General features: G+C 37.8%; 1 protein-coding gene across 3 annotated transcripts in view; it reads left to right on the forward strand.

Moving 5' to 3' along the window:
• ZBBX (zinc finger B-box domain containing) overlaps positions 1 to 8,235 on the forward strand; it is a 121,240-nt gene extending 113,005 nt beyond the window's left edge. For 2 of the 3 annotated variants that reach the window (XR_009612172.3, XR_009612173.2), the window contains 3 exons: positions 3,845 to 3,983; positions 5,764 to 6,055; positions 7,993 to 8,235. Coding sequence is in view for 1 of the 3 variants with exons in the window: in XM_060639141.3 (XP_060495124.2) it covers positions 3,845 to 3,983; positions 5,764 to 5,878 (254 nt within the window). In the remaining 2 variants the exon portion in view is untranslated. Of the gene's footprint in view, positions 1 to 3,844; positions 3,984 to 5,763; positions 6,060 to 7,992 lie in introns of those variants that run through there. The other variant, XM_060639141.3, reaches the window with a different exon arrangement.
• Positions 8,236 to 19,211: the final 10,976 nt, after the last annotated feature.

Raw genomic sequence — 19,211 nt, forward strand, 5'->3', positions numbered from 1 at the left:
AATATCTTTGTAAATAAAGCTATCATCACTTCCTTAGTAGGTTCAACATGACCATATAACTTACTTGCCAAGTCACTTTGTCAACTTTTGAATATTGTCATAGCCTGAAGAAATTTGGGAAACATCAGAAGATATGCAGTATGAGAAAGTATCAGTAATAATGCACATTAAGGCATTCATGTTTTCATTAGTTAAAAATAATTCATTTGTTCAAACTTATTCTGACTTGTGGTTTAAGGGTTTGTACTTTAAGACTTAAATTCCCATGGCAATCCTATGTTTGTATAAGTCCACAGTAGTTAACTGAGCCAAGCAATTAAAAAGAGGAAAGTAATTTTCTTAAATAAGAAAGACTAAAAATCTACCTGATACTAACTGATGTAGCTATACTGTTGGAGAAAAAAATAGTGAGATAGTGAATAATTGGAACCTCTGTTCATAAGTTGACCATCAAGTAAGATATTACACTGTATGGGGGCTAATCAGGGTTTATAGTTAGCAGATTAAGTAAGTAACCCTTGTAAAGAGAGGTTAAGATGGACTGGAATGGCAATCTTTTTGCTTTGGGTCACCTTTCAATTTCAAGAAAAAAAATGAGTGCCACCTATAAATGAAAGTCAACATATTTTTTAAAATTCTGACATAAGGAATATGAAGCCATTCAATGAGTAATAATCACTACTTGTTTTTATATGTAATTTTGCTTCATTTGATCTTCATAACAACTCTGTGAAGGCAAATGAAGCAGGTATGATTTTTAATCTCCCCTTCGTGGATACAGTAACTGAGGCTCTAGGTGACGTAATAACTACCCAGGGTCTCCCTTGGGTGCTCAGAAGAGACCAGGCGCGAACCTGGGCAAGTCTGCCCCACATTCCTTTGTCTCACCACCCTACCACAGTGCACTTAACTAATGTCAAATCCTTACTCCTAATCAGTATTGTGACCACATAAGAGGCAGAGGGTGTGGGCAGGGAGAAAGTAAAAGGAAGAAGGTAAGAAGGGATAAACAAGGCGAGACACAATGGCAGAAGGGAAGAGATGGAGAGAGAAAAACCAAAGTCTGAAGGTTTGGGGAGGGGGCTCACAGGTTACAGGGTAAGTGTCCTGGTTGTCACAGCCTCCTAAACACGGGGATGTCACTGGTATCTCTGCTAATAGTCCTTTAGATGGTGGTGGTGGTGGTGATTTGGGTTCCTTATAGGAACGTAACCTGTCTGCTTTGTGTCTATTCTTTGAAGTTTTTATCCTGTCTCTTTGTTCCCACTTTTCTTTCCTTCATTTCTTTTACTCATCTAAATGTTCGTTTCCCTGTAGAATAAAGTTTTACGTGTATATTTTAAATGACTTGAGTTTTAGAAATACACCTTAAAACTTTATATTTAGTCATTTTTTTCCCCTTTGCCATTCTTTATTATCGAATTTAAGAGGTTCTTCAATGATCAGAGAACATACACTATTACTCCAGGGATAGAAAAAGGCTTAACTTCAATCCATTCCTCAATAGTCCACTTTCTAGACAGTTATAAAGTAAATTTATAACAGCTGAATTTCCACTATAAATGTCAATCCAGTCTTCCCTGGTTTTATATTAGAAAATCTTAGGTTTTTGTATAATTGATCTTTTAGATTTAACACTAACCCACAATAGAGTTTTCATAGGCAGTTTTATTTTTCCCTGCCCTGAAAATCAGGTGATGTCACCTTTGCCCCTCTTAACTTCACATGGTGCTTGGAAATATCATTTTGAGAATGAACAATTATATAAAAGTAGGCCCATTCTATCTACACCATCCGAATTAGCTCTGCTCAGTCAGGACTGAACTGCCCTGCAGACGTCGGGTACCTCTCCTGGTGGTGTTCTTTAGATCTAAGAGTCGTTACTGGGTTTCAGTTCTGTAGTTGCACCAGTTGCAAATCCTGAATTGATTGCTTTCTCACGGGTAACAGTCCCTATCACTGGGGCAAGTGAGGGTGCTCTGCATACCTGTCTTTTTTACCTTGTGGAAAAAGAGAAGAGAAAATAGAAGTCCACGCTAAAGAATGAGATTCTGAGATATAGAGATTTCTGACGTTGCTGAGCTAGAAGAGCTTAGGGCTAGTTGCATTTCTTCTCTGGTTGTGTGACTTCCAACAAGCAACCAGTGTCTCGGGGACCTTCGGTTTCCTAATCTCCAACAACTGGGGAGGGAATAAAAATTCTAGCTGAAGAATCTTTTTGTTTTTCTCAAAATTAGTCTTCTACAGAGCTCCAAATTTAAATCAGACCAAGTAAAGCCATTTTGATGATTTTGGGGTTGTGGAACAGGAGCCTCAGCCCCAAGACTACTGTATTTCTCCAGGTATCATAATTTGAAAGTCACTGGGCTAAATAATTTTAAGGACATTTCCAGTTCTAAAGGTATTGAGGACTGTCTTGCAGCAGGAATAATCGAAGTTTCTTCCAGCAGGGGAATGTCTGCTTGCTCAAAAACTTCAAGTAAATACTATCCAAGAAATAATCGTAATCATAACCATAGAATAATTCTCTCAGTCCAGGTGAATGTTACACATAGTTTGGAGTGTGGTCCTTGTGATCAGGAGAATATTTGCTTGCACTTTCATCAGAGTAAGGGGAAAAGTAGCACCCGGTAATTTTAACAGTTTTAAAAGTCATGCTACCATAACCTTAGGTAAAAGTTAGATGGCTCTTCCAACTTCATCAATGACGAAAAGAAGGCATCATGGTCTTTCTAATACAGCAATCATACTTATTTTTGTACTTGACTTTTTGGTAGTTTATATAAAATCTGTTTGCTTATGCATTTGCTTATTTAACTTGCACTGTTTGCCCTTACATGAGCTAAATCATAGGCCTGCTTCATGTAAAAGATTTAAGTCTTCTCCCCTTTCACATACAAATGGTTATTATCTATCCAAACAAAGCAGAAAGTAGAAAGGGTAGCAGAAAAGAAAGGAAGCAGCAAAAGAAAGGGTAGCTTTGCCAAAAGTAACCTTCACCTCAGACTGTATGGGGGTAAAGCTTTTATTTCTTAGAAGACAAAAATAAACAATAAGGTGTTTAACGTTCTGGCAAATTGAGGAGTTGCACGATATTCTAGCCTTAAAAGAGGATCCTGTGACTTTCTTTGCAATTTTGTAAATTCTCAGGACATTTAACACTTTCTGAAGTGTAGTATATTTTTAAAAATCAATTAGGTTAGTTGAAATAACTCAGAGAAAGACAAATACTATATAATATCACTTACGTATGGAATCTAAAAAACCCAAACTCACAGAGACAGAGACTAGAATAGTGGTTACCAGGGGCTAGGGGGTGGAAGAAATGGGGAAATATTGGTCAAACAGTGTAAACTTTTGGTTAAAAGATGAACAAATTCTGCAATGTAATGTGCAGCATGGTGATTATAGCTAATAATATTAGGTACCTGAAGGTTGCTAAGAGAGTAGATCTTAAATGTGTTAGCTAACACTATGGTGGTAATCATTTTGCAATATATAAATGTTCCAATCAACATATTGTACACCTTAAAATTACACCATGTTACATGTCAATTATTTCTCAATAAATTAAAAACAAATTGGGGCAATCCCCCCCCCAAAAAAAAACAAAAACAAAAACATAATCCATCTGATTAAGGTGACTTGATACCCATGCCCTCATTTAGAAGCTTAGAGCAAACTTCCTTCATATTCTGCTCATCCCGCATATACTAGAAAATTGAGGTGATTAAAAATCTGTACTGACCTTCTTTGTAATGCTTATAGTTTATGCTGGGTAAACTTTCAGCACCATATGCTGTGTTTGTGTCTTGAATTTATGTGCTGACATAAAATGTTTCAGATCCTTCAGAAAAACTTTACAGTCTAACCTCAGAAGAGTTACCAGCCTTCAACAACCACTTGCTGGACATAAGTCAGACTACTGGAGATTTCCTTAAAAGCTCAAGTGCCGGAGGCCTCTGGGGAGTTGAGGAACAGAGGTAGGTCAAGCCGGCAGCTCATATGTAATGACAGCATACATGGTGAAATTTTTGACAAGCCCCAAATAGTTATCTTTACTATATGAAAAAAGATTGCACTCACGTGGGTGCTTTATATGGCCATTCTCTGTAAAATGTTTGGGTCCTTGGTCGACGTATTATCAGGATTTAGTAGAAGGCTTATGAAGTTGTTGCTTTAATGTGAAGAGATAATTCTCTGCTGGACAATGTATGTCAGAAAAACGAAAAGATATTGGGAATTTTATAATCCTTCAGCATTTCTCCTTATATTGAAAAACAGTTGCTTTACTTGCATTAATTAACTTAATAAATTCAAACAATTTGCACTAATAGAATCTTACTCAATGTGAATAAAACTTTTAGAATAGAATGTCGAGAAGATTCTTTCTTGAAATTAGGTCAAGATTGTTAATGATAGCATATTTTAAATTAAGTCATTTCATTCTTTCCTCACATGAAAAACATTTAGGGTTGATCAGTTTGTAAAGAACATAGGTTATACTAATAAATGCTTCAAAAAAGTAGTTTATCATGTCAGTCTATTACTGACGTGCTGGAATTTCTTGAAAAGGGAGGAAGGATCCTTGTAGAAGGATTAAGATAAATGTAAAATAGAAAGTCCCTTGAACTGTAAATTCCTTTGATTGGTTTGAAGTCTAATATTGCATTAAAAGGGAATCAAGAGTCCATTATTATTCCATCTTTCTAAAGGAGAGAATCATTTAGCTGTGGCCCTTGGATTTTTGCATTTCTAACACCACTTCCATTTTTAAAAAGAGAGATCAATATAAAGTTGCCATTTTTTCCCTAAAAAGCTCTTTTAAAACAAAGTAACTAAACCTACCACATACCCTCGGCATCATTTCATAAAAGAAAGGACATTTAATACTAAAAATATAAGGGGCACAAACAGAATAAAGCAGTACTTTAAAATTAAAAATGTCATGAAAAAGTCCTTACCTTGTCCTTATTTTCCCTTCTTAGACCAGTGAAAATTTTTATCTCAGTCAGATCTGCCCTAGCCCACAGATCAGAGTTTAGGAACTTGCTGATTTAGCCTCTGTGGGTCATAAAAAAGAATCCAAAAAGATACCTATCACAGGATGAAGTATTTTATATTATTTAGTGGCATAGCATGGGCTGAAATTCTAGATAACTTGGACAAAAAAAATCTGAATTACACAAACTCCTTTCTGCTCCCCCACACTACTTCCTTCCCTAGACCTGACACCTGTATACTAGACTTTCTACCAGTTCGTCTCCACAGTAAAATGTAACAAGATAAAATAACTAAATAATTGCTGCCATTAAGTTTGGTTTTGGCATATCTTGATTGGCTATCCACATAGTCCTAATTTACAGTATGCAAAAGAGGTGATTTATTTGGCAATCTATTCGTTGGGATTCTATTGCACAGCCAATGTAATGATGAATGTTCTTAATGATGACCTGAGGCTTGGCAAGTTTCTGAAGTGCCTTCTGAATCATCAGTGAAAGACACAACCAGAGAGCATAAAATCGTCTCCCCTTGGTTCCACTGTGGCTTTATTTCTCGGGAGAGGGAGAATGATGAGAATTTCTCATTAAAAGGAGGCTTGGTATATTGGGCACATTGAAAATTATGGCCCCAGTCGGAGACAGCCCCCTCACATCTGCCTGCCTCCAATGACTTCAATGCATGTAGTATTGATCAGAAGATGAATGAAGAGTTGAAACCTGGTTCTGTATATTGTGTATTGATCTTTTAATGTATTTCCAGCTCTTCTGAAAAAGATACTGAAATTCAGTCTTTGCTGACACTTTCTGAAAGCAGCACGGAGGAGGAGGAGGAAGAGGATTTTCTTGACCGGCAACACGTCATCACACTCCCATAATCAAAGAGTGCCTAATGATAATGATCATTTGTTCATTACATTTTCCATTTGGTACCCAGAGTAAAGCAAACAGCTGAAAAAAGTGACCAAGTGATTACTTGTCCCCGGTGCTGGAGATTTGATTGTTAATGTTTCTGATATTTCAAGATTGGCAGACTAATAAAAATCAGTGAAATTGTAAGTTCAAGGGCTTTTTCTTCCAAACGATTTATTGTATGTCAAACGCTGATCTATATTACACACAATATTAGTAAAATTTGGTGAATTTTAAAAACGAACAGTTATAATTGTGTCTCTAGAACCTATTATAGGTTAGAACATGATTGCATTTAAAGTAATATTGGATGGTTGAATTATATTTTAAACAATTATGTCATCAGTAAGAGCATACATTTGATGGCCATAGCATTAATTGAGCCTGGAATCCGTGTTTTGCTTTGGTAATTACTGTTTCGTTTTGTTATGTTTCGTTTTGTTTCGGTTAGGGTTTTTGAAATTCACACAAGTTCTGGTAGCTTCAAAAGTTGCTGCCAGAAGAGAAAAAAGAAGACCCAAAATAAAGCAGACATAACACTTGTCATTCTAGTATGACACAAAAACTTATACTAGAAAACACAGAACCCGCCCCCACCACCTCCCACAAACATCTTACTTTGGGCGGGTCACTGTGATGGTTAATTTTTTGTCAATTTGGCCACACTGTGGTACCCAGATATTTGCTAAAACTTTATGCTGGATGTTTCTGTGAACGCATTTTTGAGGTGAGATCAACATTTAAATCAATAGACTTTGAGTAAAGCTGATTAGTCATAGTGGTGTGTGTGGATGTCATCTAATCAGCTTGAAAGTCTTTTCTTTTTTAATTTTTTTTTAATGTTTGTTTATTTTTGAGAGAGACAGAGACAGAATGCAAATGGATTAGGGGCAGAGAGAGAGGGAGACACAGAATCTGAACCAGGCTTCAGGCTCCGAGCTGTCGGCACAGAGCCCGACACGGGGCCCGAACTCACGAGCTGTAAGATCATGACCTGAGCCAAAGTCAGTCGCTCAACCGACTGAGCCTCCCAGGCGCCCCAACTTGAAAGTCTTAAGAGAAAAAAGACTCAGGTCCTCCACGGAAGAGGGAACGCTGCCTTCAGGTTGCCTTTGAGCTCAAACTGCAACATTAGCTCTTTCCTGGGTCTCCAGCCATCTGGCCTGCTCCGTAGATGTTGGATTTGCTAGCTGTCACAATTGATTCTATTTCCCTAGACAACCCTGACTAATACAAATATATCTGTAGGACTGTTGTGACACCCAGAGAAAATAACACATGCAGAGGTGTTTTGCTAGTCTTAGTAGTAGTAGATCTTGGGGTTGGTGGGTGTCCAGTGCTTTACTTGATCTTATAATTCAAGGGTTTAAGAAAAGAGCAGAAGGAGACGTGGGGAGGGATAGTTTCATGGTTGTCACTTTGTGACGCTTTAGGACAGTTTCCCCTTAAAGAGATTGTTGACATCAGGAAAACATACCTGCAGGTTGGCTATGCCATCATCACAGCATTAACTGTATCTCAAGGTTCAGATTCTTTTTTTCTTCCCTATGATTCTGGGTAATAGCCCCTTATAGAAGAGTGATGATTGTTTAGTGTAATTTATCTCTGATAATTTTTCCATGGGATCAATACATTGTACTGGTCATCTACTAGCAGGATAGAAAATGGTGAAGACACCTATTTCTATGCCTTTCAATATAAAAATGCGCTTCATTAAAGTGGTTCACATAAATGAACAATAAACAATAAGGAAATCCACTCATACTATCAAAATTAAATTTCCTGAAAGAAATTAGTATCTTAAAATGAAGAGTGTGACTCCTCCAAAGTGTTCACTCTCCTGTTAGCACTTCCTCTGTCCCCATCCCAGGGAGTTAACAGTGAGTCACCTTCAAATCTGCGTCGTTTATGTTAAAGGCCCTTCTGTCATCTTGTCCTGAGGCTGATAGCTCTCTGACTTTTTGTATTTGAAGTTAACTGTTCATCAGTTAAAATGGGAAGGAAAATACATTATTTTTGTTTTTAGCATGTCTGCTCAGGTTTAAAATTTCTCTACTCTCCCTACCCTCCTTTGCTATAGGACATCTTCATTCCTCTGATGAAGAAGAAAATTGCTCCCTAGGTGCAATTTATAAAAGTCCAGTGTTTCTCTCAACGTGGAAGGAGGTGTTGTCTTATTCTCATTAAGGAAGAAGGACCACTGCTATTCCTTCTGTCTTGAGTCTTGGTTTGAGTCTTTTATAAACTAGCTCAGAAAGAGATTTTATAAGATACTGTTACCTTTTACAATGTAAAAATTTTTAAATAAAAATAAATCTGAGAATTGTCATGAATGCATTTCTGGCCAGAACTTGAGATAATGCATAGACCATTGACTTTGTCATTTGACTTCCAATATGACATTGAAATTAAACATGAGGGTCCTCGGTGGCAGAGCAGGCTCCCTTCTGCCTTTATTTGCTTCCCATATCCACACATTTAGAAAAGTTCCTTAATTCCTTTGCCATTAGTCTAATGAGGAAATAAAAACTAAATAAGATTAGAGCCTTTGCCTGAAGCAGTTTCAATGTGTTCTCTCATTTTGAAGCTCAGGCTTAGAATCACTGTTAAAGGCACGCACCTAGTTCTGACTGTGGAATCCAGAGAGTTACAGACATTCAAGAAGAATCACAACCATACTCCCAACACTAGAGTTACCACAGTGTGCCTCTAGCAACCACTGGACAAATGATCACACGGTTTTGTATGCACGTTGGGATTTAGACTCAGACATGCCTCGTGGTGTAATAGTAATAGGAAATTCTATAATTTTATCACTCTGGAGATACACAGAATGGAAACAAATTGACATTAAGTTATATTTGGTAGCTTGAATATATTGTTTGATATTTACTGTCATTCACATCTAGTACACTCTGAGTGTGTCACGCTAGACAGGCCAATGGGGTGCACTACCCTTTAAGACCACTCAGTGCTGTGCCTTATATGTAAAGTGCAAAGAAAACCTCTCGTGAACAAATGACTGTTACAAAATGACTCCATCTCTGTAATAGGGCACTCAGATATTTTAAGTAATTTCTTGATTCAGAAAAAAACAGGTCTCTATGTCCCTATGATTCAGTGGTTGGAAAGATCTTGAGCAATGCTTATCTCATCTTTTTTTTTTTTCCTTTAATTTTATTGATTTTGAGAGACAGAGAGAGAGTGTGAGCAGGGGAGGGGAAGAGAGAGAGGGAGAGAAGGAGAATCCCAAGCAAGCTCCGCAGTATCAGCCCAGAGCCCAAAGCGGGGCTCAAACTCACGAACCGCGGGATTATGACCTAAGCCAAAGTTGGACGTTTAACCGACTGAGCCACCCAAGCGCCCCTCAAAATGTACTTCTGAATGAGACTTTTTCTAATTTCTGTCTAAAGTAAGTCCCCGTGTTCCTTTCTCTTTCTCTTTATTCTTTCTCATAGCATCCTACTTTTCCCTTCATAGCGCCTCATAGCACAATAATGTATTGGTGTGAATTTTGAATGTATGTCAAGTAGACCTTACATTTCAACTAAACATGGATTATATCCATTTTGCTCACCACTATGCACTTAACCTCTAGCATATGCCTAGCTCTCACTACTGGTCATCAGTAATGAATGAATGAATGAATGAATGAACATGCCAGATCCAATGATAAACCATCTTAGTCCCTAATTTTTCCCAAGGGGAGACAGTATGATATGTATGTATGTGTATACAGTATACACATACACACATATACATCTCATGAGAGAAACACAGGTTAGCAGGTTATATATTTACTAGATGGCAGATCATTTATTTGAATGTGTTTCTACATCACAAAATGGAAGAAAAAAAAGATACTTAGTTCAGAAGAACATTGTGAGAAACAAATGTAGTAGTGAATGCGGAAACACTTTCGAAATTGGAAAGCACTCTCATGATTATTACCATCACTTTTCACGACTTAATTCTACACATTGAATATACAGGCACATTAATGGATGGATCAGTTAGTGAATTAGGATCAAGTTAATGATACACAAAAGTCACTCAATGTAATATCTAAAGTGGAGAAAGTTTTCAGTGAGTTGGACAATTTGACTGATATAAAGTTGTTTATGTTGAAAGCTAAATATCTAAATTTATTTTATTGATATTATTTTTGAAACATCTCCTATGTTTAGGTTTCTTCCGTCATGTGTAAGTTCAGAATTTTTAAATATTAAAATTGCACTGGTACTTTTATTATAAACACTCTGATCATCATACTTTCAGAGAGGATAAATTGTAAAAACATACCATTTATACCTCCCCAAATCTGTTTTTATAGGATATTCTGTTTCATCATAGTTTTCATCCCTGGTTATTTATTACTAGCCACATTTTCATGAAAACAATCTTTATTTCCTCAGAGTTCATCTGTGCCTGTAGTTTATCCCCCACCTAAAGTCATATTTCTTTGTTAGTGACACCCTGATTGTTTGCTGGGTAAATGATTATGATGTTGCAAACAGGATTATGACTTTAGCTGGGGAATAACCAGCAGGCATAGATGAACTCTAAGGAAGTAAAATCCTCCCTTTTTAATGCAAATGTCTTCCATAGTTAAGGAAAAGGAGAGGATATTTTTAATGTTCTCCATGAGGTGACAGTTATGTTTAAAATGAGAAGAATTAATTGATTGATGGGGTTAGCTTGTATTTCTTTTTTCAACTAAATGTAATATGCAATAACAGTTATGGAAACAGTTCTCAGCATCTCTATGCTCTTGCTTCTGCCAGAAGGAAGCACTCTTTCTATCCAGAAAACAAATATACATTATTCTAGATACAAATGCTTAGGAACATTTCCAAAAGGGGAAATGTACTTCATCCCTATTTTATAATTAAGTCTTATTTATTCATAAGTTAAGTATGAAAGAGATGTTTTAGGGTAAATTTTGATATCATTTCACATTTTTTTTAGTTAATGGTCATATTTTTATAGTATAACATTTTGTCGTTCATCCAAGTGACAGTAGATTTTGTCAACAGCTTCTATACTTAAAAAGTGAAAGTGGCAAGTGCAGGCAGGAGATGAACAGATGCACATTCAAGTTTTCAAAAGTAATTACCCCATTTACTTTCTCCTCTCACCTACACCACAGCCCTGAAAGAAACCCTGGTAAGTTAGGCCATTGAATCAATCAGGATTTGGCTTAATTTTATATCACAGGAAACTCCAAATAACAGTAGACTAGCATAGATGATTCTGTTGTATGTAAAGTCAGGGAATAGGCAGTGTAACGCTGGTGTGGCAACTACATCTGACTGTGTTGTTTCTATCCTCAAGGTCACCTTGTCGTTCAAGACGGGGGCAGATTTCTAGCCGTCAGAATCTGAGTTCAAGGCGTCAAGAAGTGGGAAAGTGGGGAGCGTGAAATAGACACCCCCTAACTGAGGTAACTTCCTTTAACTTCCTGGAAAGCTCACACAACATTTCCACTTGCGGATTATTGGCCAGAACTTAGCCACATCAGATGCTAGGGAATTTGGAAATGTAGTCGCTTAAGTGGGCACATTGCTACCCAGAAGAAAATTGGGCTTGCGTTACAGGGGAAGGTGGATATTGAAGGCACCTGGCTGTCTGTCACAGCCTCTAGTGTTACTTTCATTACTGGTCCACCACAGCTCACTTTCAGAATATATGCATTTTGCAGTTGATGTGGTTTGAAATATGTGGCAGAAACCAACCTTTTGAGATTTAAACAAATCAAATTTAAGAGACACTCCTATACTTAAATCACTCAAGTTCATGTATAAACCATACCTCTCTTTTAGTCCGAAAGACATGCTTTAGTTACACAAACAGAGACCTCATCATTATTCAACTTCAGGTTTTCACCTTAGGACTTCTTGAAACACATTCCACATCTCTTTAAAGTTCAGTCTTTGGGCTGATGCCCAAATCCAATCTGCTTTGGCAAGGACTTTCAATGCACTCTGTTAAAAAATACTGTGATATGAAATATTTGTCTCAAATGGATGTTCCAATATAAGGATATTTTGAAACCTATGATGGAAATTTTTATGACAATACAGAGAGAACAAATATGAAATAGTTTCTTCTTATAGGAATATTGAATACTAGTATAGGAGAGCCAGAGATTACAGATGTTCACATAAAGCAGTGCTTAAATCCTTTGTAGTTGACATATCAAATGAGAGATTAAAGGCTTTCAAACCAAATTCTGGGGACTCATCAGGTTTCTTGATTTGGGGGGAGGAGTATGAAGGAGGACTGAGTTCTTCAACGAAAGCGTCTCTGCCAGGATATTTTTTTATGTAAAGGGAGTCTCTATGAGATAGAAGAAAGAATTTTGCCACAAAAGTTAGAGATCTATGGCCTAGAGTCCCAAATCTCTGGGCCCTTCTCAGGCTGGTGTTCTACGATTTATATTGTCACAGAATGTTATATGTTGTTAAGATGTTTGGCTGGATTTACATCTTTTTTGCTGTAAGACCAGACTCCAGAGAACCATGAAGGAAGATAGGTTCTCTTTCTCAATTCACTGAAAGCTATTAAAAAATTATCCAACTTCAAGCAGTTGGCTACATTGCTCACTGACTTCTAGTTAGATGTGTGTTTCTTCAAGTACAGAAACCTAATCAAGATACTGAAAGTAGAGTGGGTTTATTTTACTAAGAAATTGAATTGTATGGAAATCTAAGAACAGGAGCTTTAGAAGAGGTGGCCTTGGTCACTCATGGGTTCCTACTTTCGGGGGGCACATTAGCTCTATGTTTCCCTACTGACTGGCTGCTTCTGTTCACTCATCCTTTCTGCTTCTGCTCAAGGATTTAACTTATTATGGTTCATTCAAGGCCTCTGTCTCATGGTTTCCCTCTCAGTTTCACTCAGACAGCTACTTCAGTCTTGAATTGGTTTTTCAATTCCAAATCCAGAGAGAGATGTTAGATTGGTCTGGTTTATATTTTCAAGCCAGACAACAAAGTTGCCTAAGGAGGGCTCAGGGCTGGGTCAGAGTCCAACAAGTGTCACCAGGCCGTGGTTTTAAAACAATTTGTTTTAAAAATGGTCTCTGCCTCTCAGCAGGCCAGGAGCTGTGATTTCAAAAGTGAGGTGGGTCTGGTATGCCATGGAATTCTCTGAAAAACCCTCAGGAAAGGAGTGGAGTGTCAAAGAGAGAAGTTTGTAGGACAGAGTTATGATGTTGTGGTGGGTGTGAGGAGAGGAACAGAAAAGAAAGGGTGTTAAGGGCTAATGCTCCCTCAGGATCACCCTGATGGTGTGGGAACTGTGCAGGTAGTACTGTCAGCTTCAAGCTCTTACCAGGCCTCCTCAAGGCCATCCTCTCACTTGTGACTCACGCGTCAATAGTACTCTATGCTCGAAGAGCCAATACTGGAAATGAGTAACCTGGAGCTTCATTCTAATTTTGTTCTCTAATATCCTCATCATAGACACTTTTTCATTTCCAGGACTGATCTACTTGACAACTATGAAGTGAAATTTCACACTGAATTCCCCTCGGAGCAGAATGTTCTCTAGAGGTCTCAGCAGACTTTCAAAAGCAATATTACAAATGTGGCAGGTGCCTTCCCTTGGCTTGTCTGGCATCCGGGGCCAGATGATTCTGACGGGAGCTCAAGCCTGTCTCACAGATTCCCCTTTATTGATTCTTGAAATGGCCCCATTTTCTTCTTTATAAGGGAGGAACTAAACCTCAACCAGATGCTTGTGATTAAAATAAGAGATAATGATAATAGAACTTTTACCAAGGATATGTCTCCTCCTGCTATCGGATAAATGCCAAGGTGAAAACAAGCCATTTATCTGCAAATAAACCTTGCCCTGGGGGTAGATGGTTTATTTTCCAAGTTTGAAACAATTATACTTTGACAGCATCACTCTCCTCTCAAGATTTTAGGTTTATTATAACATCATTAAAAACACATTTAGTTGGTATTAGTGAAACACAGTTCACAGCACTGTTGTGTAAAAGACAATTTTGACATCAAGATAGTCAAAAGCAGTCTCAATCTAATTTTCTAAAACTCCATATTTCTAAAAAAAATATTCCTTATCTTCTCATGAATTAAAGCATCTGATTTACTGACACTTCTTTGAAATAGATGGAATTTTATTTTCCTTTTCTGTAAACAATAATGATAGACTACAGTCATACCAAATGGTCAGTGTTTCATTTTATGGTATTTCCTGTTTTAGAATGTAGAAATAGAAATGATTCAGTTTTTAAAATTATGTTTAGAGAAATTATTCCACTCGATGTTACAGCAGCAGTCAGCATGAATGCTACCGCAGAAGAAGAAAACTGTTTTTCAATTTTCTTTATGGAACCCCAGCTGTACAGAGTTCAAATCCAGGTGAAGCATCTAATTTCTTGAAACGGATAATCTTTGAACTACCCACCACAAATGTGGTGGGAGATTTGTTTATAAAGGAGATAAAATTCCCATTCTTGGCTCAATCCAGAAAGTTCCTTAAAGAGGGGACAGCATGCTATTATATCTCCAATGAAAAATAGATTTCTCTGAACCTATATCATTAGTCAATCCCCTCACAATAGTTTTTGCTCCCTCCATGGTAAAATTCCTTGAAAGGGATGTCTAAATACCATTTTCATTTCCTGTGTCCCTTTTGACCATGAAGTTTGGCTCTTGTTCTCACCATTTGATCATAATGCTCTTGTCAATGGTGACCTCTATATTCCTCAGAGCTCTCCATAGCCTCTCAGCCTCATTTGATGTGGTTGACGACTCCATAGTCTTTGAAACTGTTCTTTGCATGTCCTTGAGGGCACCACACTCTCATGATTTTCTTTTTCTCTCACTGCTACTTCACAGTGTTGTCTGGAATGCCTTCTTTTCCCAGCTTCTGAAATGTCAATGTGTTCAAGGCCCAATCTTGTAAACTCTTACATATCTACACTCTCTCTTAGTGACCCTATCCAACCTGAAATATACAAGGTCACCTTAATAGTCACCCTTAACTCCAGATTAGGATACTGACATGCCAAAAACAGAGTTGTGGACTTTTCTTTGCAAATTGATTTCTTTGGTCTTCCCCATTTTGGAAATGGCAGCAGTGTTCATCTAACTGCTCCAGCCAAGGACACTGGGAGTGACCTTTGAATCTCCCCTTTCCTTTCAGGCTCACATCCATTTTGCAGTAAGTGCTGTTAACTCCAACTTAAAATATGCCTTGAACGTTACGTCTTCTAATTGCCTCCGCCACTCCCACCTGACCCAGTTTACCCATCTCACCCAACATCTCTACTTTGCAAAACGGCCAGAATTATCTTTTAAAAGTGAAAATCAGATCATATTCCTCCCCAGTGCCAACTCCCCCACTGGCCTTGTATCACAGTTACAAAACCTAAGTCAGAGTTTCCCGGTGGCCATCAAGCCCTTTTGTGATTAGGCCCCTGCTTGACTCTAGGGCCTCATAACCTACTGCTTTTCCTTGAACTCACCCTGTTCTGCACACACTGGCCTGCTTGCTGCTGTTTGAACTCAAGAAGGTTCTAGCTTTAGGACTCTCCTTTCTGTAATACTCCTAGGTCCCCTAGATTCTTGTATGGTTTTCCTTCTTCAGGTTCTGGTCTCAGCTTAAATATCTCTCAGAGAAGTTTCACTGGTCATTGTATCTGAAGGATCCATACACCCCTTCATTCTTCCCCTTGCACATGAATTTCTTCCTGACCTTTACTACAGGAAGCCTTTATTCACCTTTTTTACTAGCATCCTTCATTAGAATATAAATAGCACCCTCCATTAGAATATAAACTTCCTGAAAGCTTATATTCTAATATAAGCTTTAACTTTAATATAAGTTATAACAGCTGAATGGCTGTTCCATTCCTAACTATGTTATCGGTGTGTGTCTGGCACAAGGAATATTCATTAGTGAATATCATTATTCATTCGTGAGTATTGATCAAGTGAAAAACTTTTGGTCTGTTCTGTTTTTTGCAAGGTGTAAGGTAGGCAGCTGAAAGAAGAAACATTCTATAGTAATTTCCTAACATATATCGAGCATCTATCATGTATTGTAAGCATTTTTCATCACCTCATAGCAACCTCAGGTGGTAAGTACTATTATTAGTCCTCATTTTACATATGAAGAAACAGAAGCACAAAAATAGTTAAATAATGTGTCCAGGGTTACAGGGCTGGTGAGAATGCTAAATTACAAATATAGGCCTTCCAATTCCAGAGTCTAAATGTACCCATGTGTACAATACTTCCTTTCTACTTCTTTCTCCTTCAGTGAACTTTTAAAAGATAGTTTACTATTGATTTATGGAATAAATTTTAACTTTAGGTACTAGGATTAAACCTAAGGTTTCCTTAGTAAAATATCTGAACATAGTTTTATTATAGTGAAGTCATAATTTAATTCTTAAAAATGTGTTTCTCTTAATTTTTTTTTAATCTTCTACATTGAAACTAGTAGACATTCAATAAGTCTTCGATGAACAAAATATCAAAACCAAAGTCTAGACATGTGATAAATTTATACTCTTAGAGTTACAGGGTTTATTTTTCTTCCAAAAGTGTAGTTTGTCAGTGATCGGGAGGTGGTAGTCAGGAGGCTAAAGTTACTGTGTGTCCTTTCTCTCCTTGACTATAGGATCAGGTACCACTTGGATCATCAGATTTTCTGAGTATACTTGCTCACAAAACAATTCTGTGAGGCATCTCATTTATAACAATAGTCAGTATTATCAGCCTAATAAACATTTTTGACAATCCATTATGTGCTAGGCCCTGAAGTAGCCTTTGGGGCATAAATGAATAAAGTATGAATCCTGCCTCAAGGAATTTATGGTCTGATAGGGAGGATAGACACATACGTAATTGTACTAATGAATGTAGATTGACCTCACATCTGTGAGATTTGCATTAAGAAAGGCTTCGCAGAAATGATATTTAATTTGAACCTTGAGAATGAGTTAGAATTTGTCATTTCAACCAGGGTAGTTGGGAGGGGGATGAAAAGCATTCCTGGCAAAACTTATGTGGCAGAAATAGCCCACATATAGAGGGAAACAATTGTCTTTTGGGTTTTCTCATTAGTAAGTTCATTAACTATCATTCAGTTCTGTATCCAGGCAATTTATAGCCCGAAGACGGAAGATTCTGAATTACTACATGCTAACATTATCTTAAGGTTTGACATTAGGAAACAGTGTATTCTCCTAAGCTCTGGCGACTTGATATTCTGTCCTAAAGGGACAGGAAGCAATAGAGTATTTTTCAAGTTATATATTAAATAATGATGACAGGATGGAAAAAGAGCAAGGGGGATTCCCATGATACATGGGGACAAGCTGAAGCCAGCCATAGATGGCAGGAGTGTGGCACTCAGCACAACAGCCATGCACTTATTTGTCTTCTCGAATTCCTGGAAAAACTGTCATCACCAGGGACCTCCAGCAAAATGAGTGATGGGGTCATGGGCTGTCTTCCTTTTGATTTAGTGGAAGATGGAAAGCATTAAGTGCACTGTTTGTTGAGGTATTTATCTCCTGCATTGTCATATGCAGCTTAGCACAGAAAGCAACACGGAAAGAAACATTTTCATGTCAACGTGGCTCAAACTCTGCTACATGGAGAATTGGTGGTTTCAAGAAGACCGCTGAGCATGGAGGGCATCAGGGGGCAAGGTTGTGACCCCTACCCTAGTTTCAGCAACAGAATCTCTACTTCTGTCACTCTTTTGTGTAAGATTTTTTTGTCACCGAAGATTTCTCATCTAAAATGTTTAAAAAGCAACTGTTCTAATTCTAAGTGCTCTATAGTGAGAAATGAATCCTTCTTATGACTATTTTAATTGAGTGGAATAGTACTGTGTACACGCTTAGTGCCGCATAATGCACAAATCCATAAAATAGACTGCCGAGCACCTTGTTTTCGAAAAGCTCAGCTTGACTCAGAAGCTGAGTCATTGTTCTGATGATGCACTTTATTTCATCAATTTAGGAAGGACTTTAAGTCTGTAGCTTCTAGTTTTGCTGAAAAGAGTTTGAGGAAACCTCTCAATGTGTGAAGTGACTCTACAACCTATTTTCATTCACAGTTGTAAGAAGCTGAACAAATGGATTTTTTTTAATTTAAGAAATACTCAATATCAGAGGCTTTTTTCTAGTTTTAGAGTGTTTGAAGATGTATTTGGAGTGGAAGTGTAGAAAGCAGGAAAGTCCAGGACCTAGATGGAACATGTGTTTCCTTAGTGGAACAAGCACTGGAGCTGAGAGAAGGGCCATCACCCAGCTACAGGCAACCTCTACAGACATACTGGAAATAAAAGGGCATAGCAGTTAGCTGAGCTGTTCTGTATTTAGAACAGAAGGTGGAGTAATATCAAGGTAGGACCCCAGCAAGAGAAGATCAAAAATATTGAAGAGATCATCAAAACAGGGCCCAGAAACAATGGGATATGTGGAGACCTGGTTAGAGAATTAGGTTGAAGTCCATTTCTTAGCTCGATGTCTCTAGAATATGGGCGAATGTGTCCCCGAAGAAATTCCAGAGAACTTTTGAGTACTATGAACTTGTAAACTTACATAATTTTGTACTGTGGAAAGAGTCCATGGCTGCTACGGAGTTTTAAAGAAGTCCACTTATGAAAAAGTTTCAGAATTGTTGCGTGGGATCCGAAGTTATACTGGACTAGGGCCAAGAGGACTTGGTGCTGAGATATCTGAATAGCAAACTACTTCCCGAAGAAGGACAGGAAGGAACCCCAGAATGTGTACAGGAGTCAGCCTACCAGAGGATTGGCTAGCCCCTGCTTTGGAGACAGTTAAAGGAAATTCCACTTTGTCCTTCCTGAAGTCTTCTCTCTAGAGCAAGAGTTTGGGCAATTAACAGAAAGTGCCACTTGCAGACTCATCAGTGGAGATCTGTAAGCATCCCTTCCAGTGAGCAACATGTATAGTGTACAGGACCTGGATTCATCAAATTCTTAGCTCCTACAGTGTATTGATCTTGTGTAGGCATGTAATGGACTCTAGCTCTCATGAAGCTTACATTCTAGTAGGGTAGTTCAACTATAAAAAAGATAAGTAACTATAAATTGTGGTTAGAGATATAAAAGAAATAAGCAGGGTTCTGAGATTGTATTAGTTAGGATAGACTGTGTTATGCTACAGTAGCAAACATCCTACTAAAATTAGTGAGTTAATACAACTCCTGCCATATATCATGGTCAGTTCACTGAGGCTTTGTTCCACATCATCGTCATTCAGAGATGTAGTCTGATGAAATC

Source organism: Panthera onca, chromosome C2 (assembly GCF_046562875.1).
Source record: "Panthera onca isolate mPanOnc1 chromosome C2, mPanOnc1 haplotype 2, whole genome shotgun sequence".
NCBI classification, from domain to species: Eukaryota; Metazoa; Chordata; class Mammalia; order Carnivora; family Felidae; genus Panthera; species Panthera onca.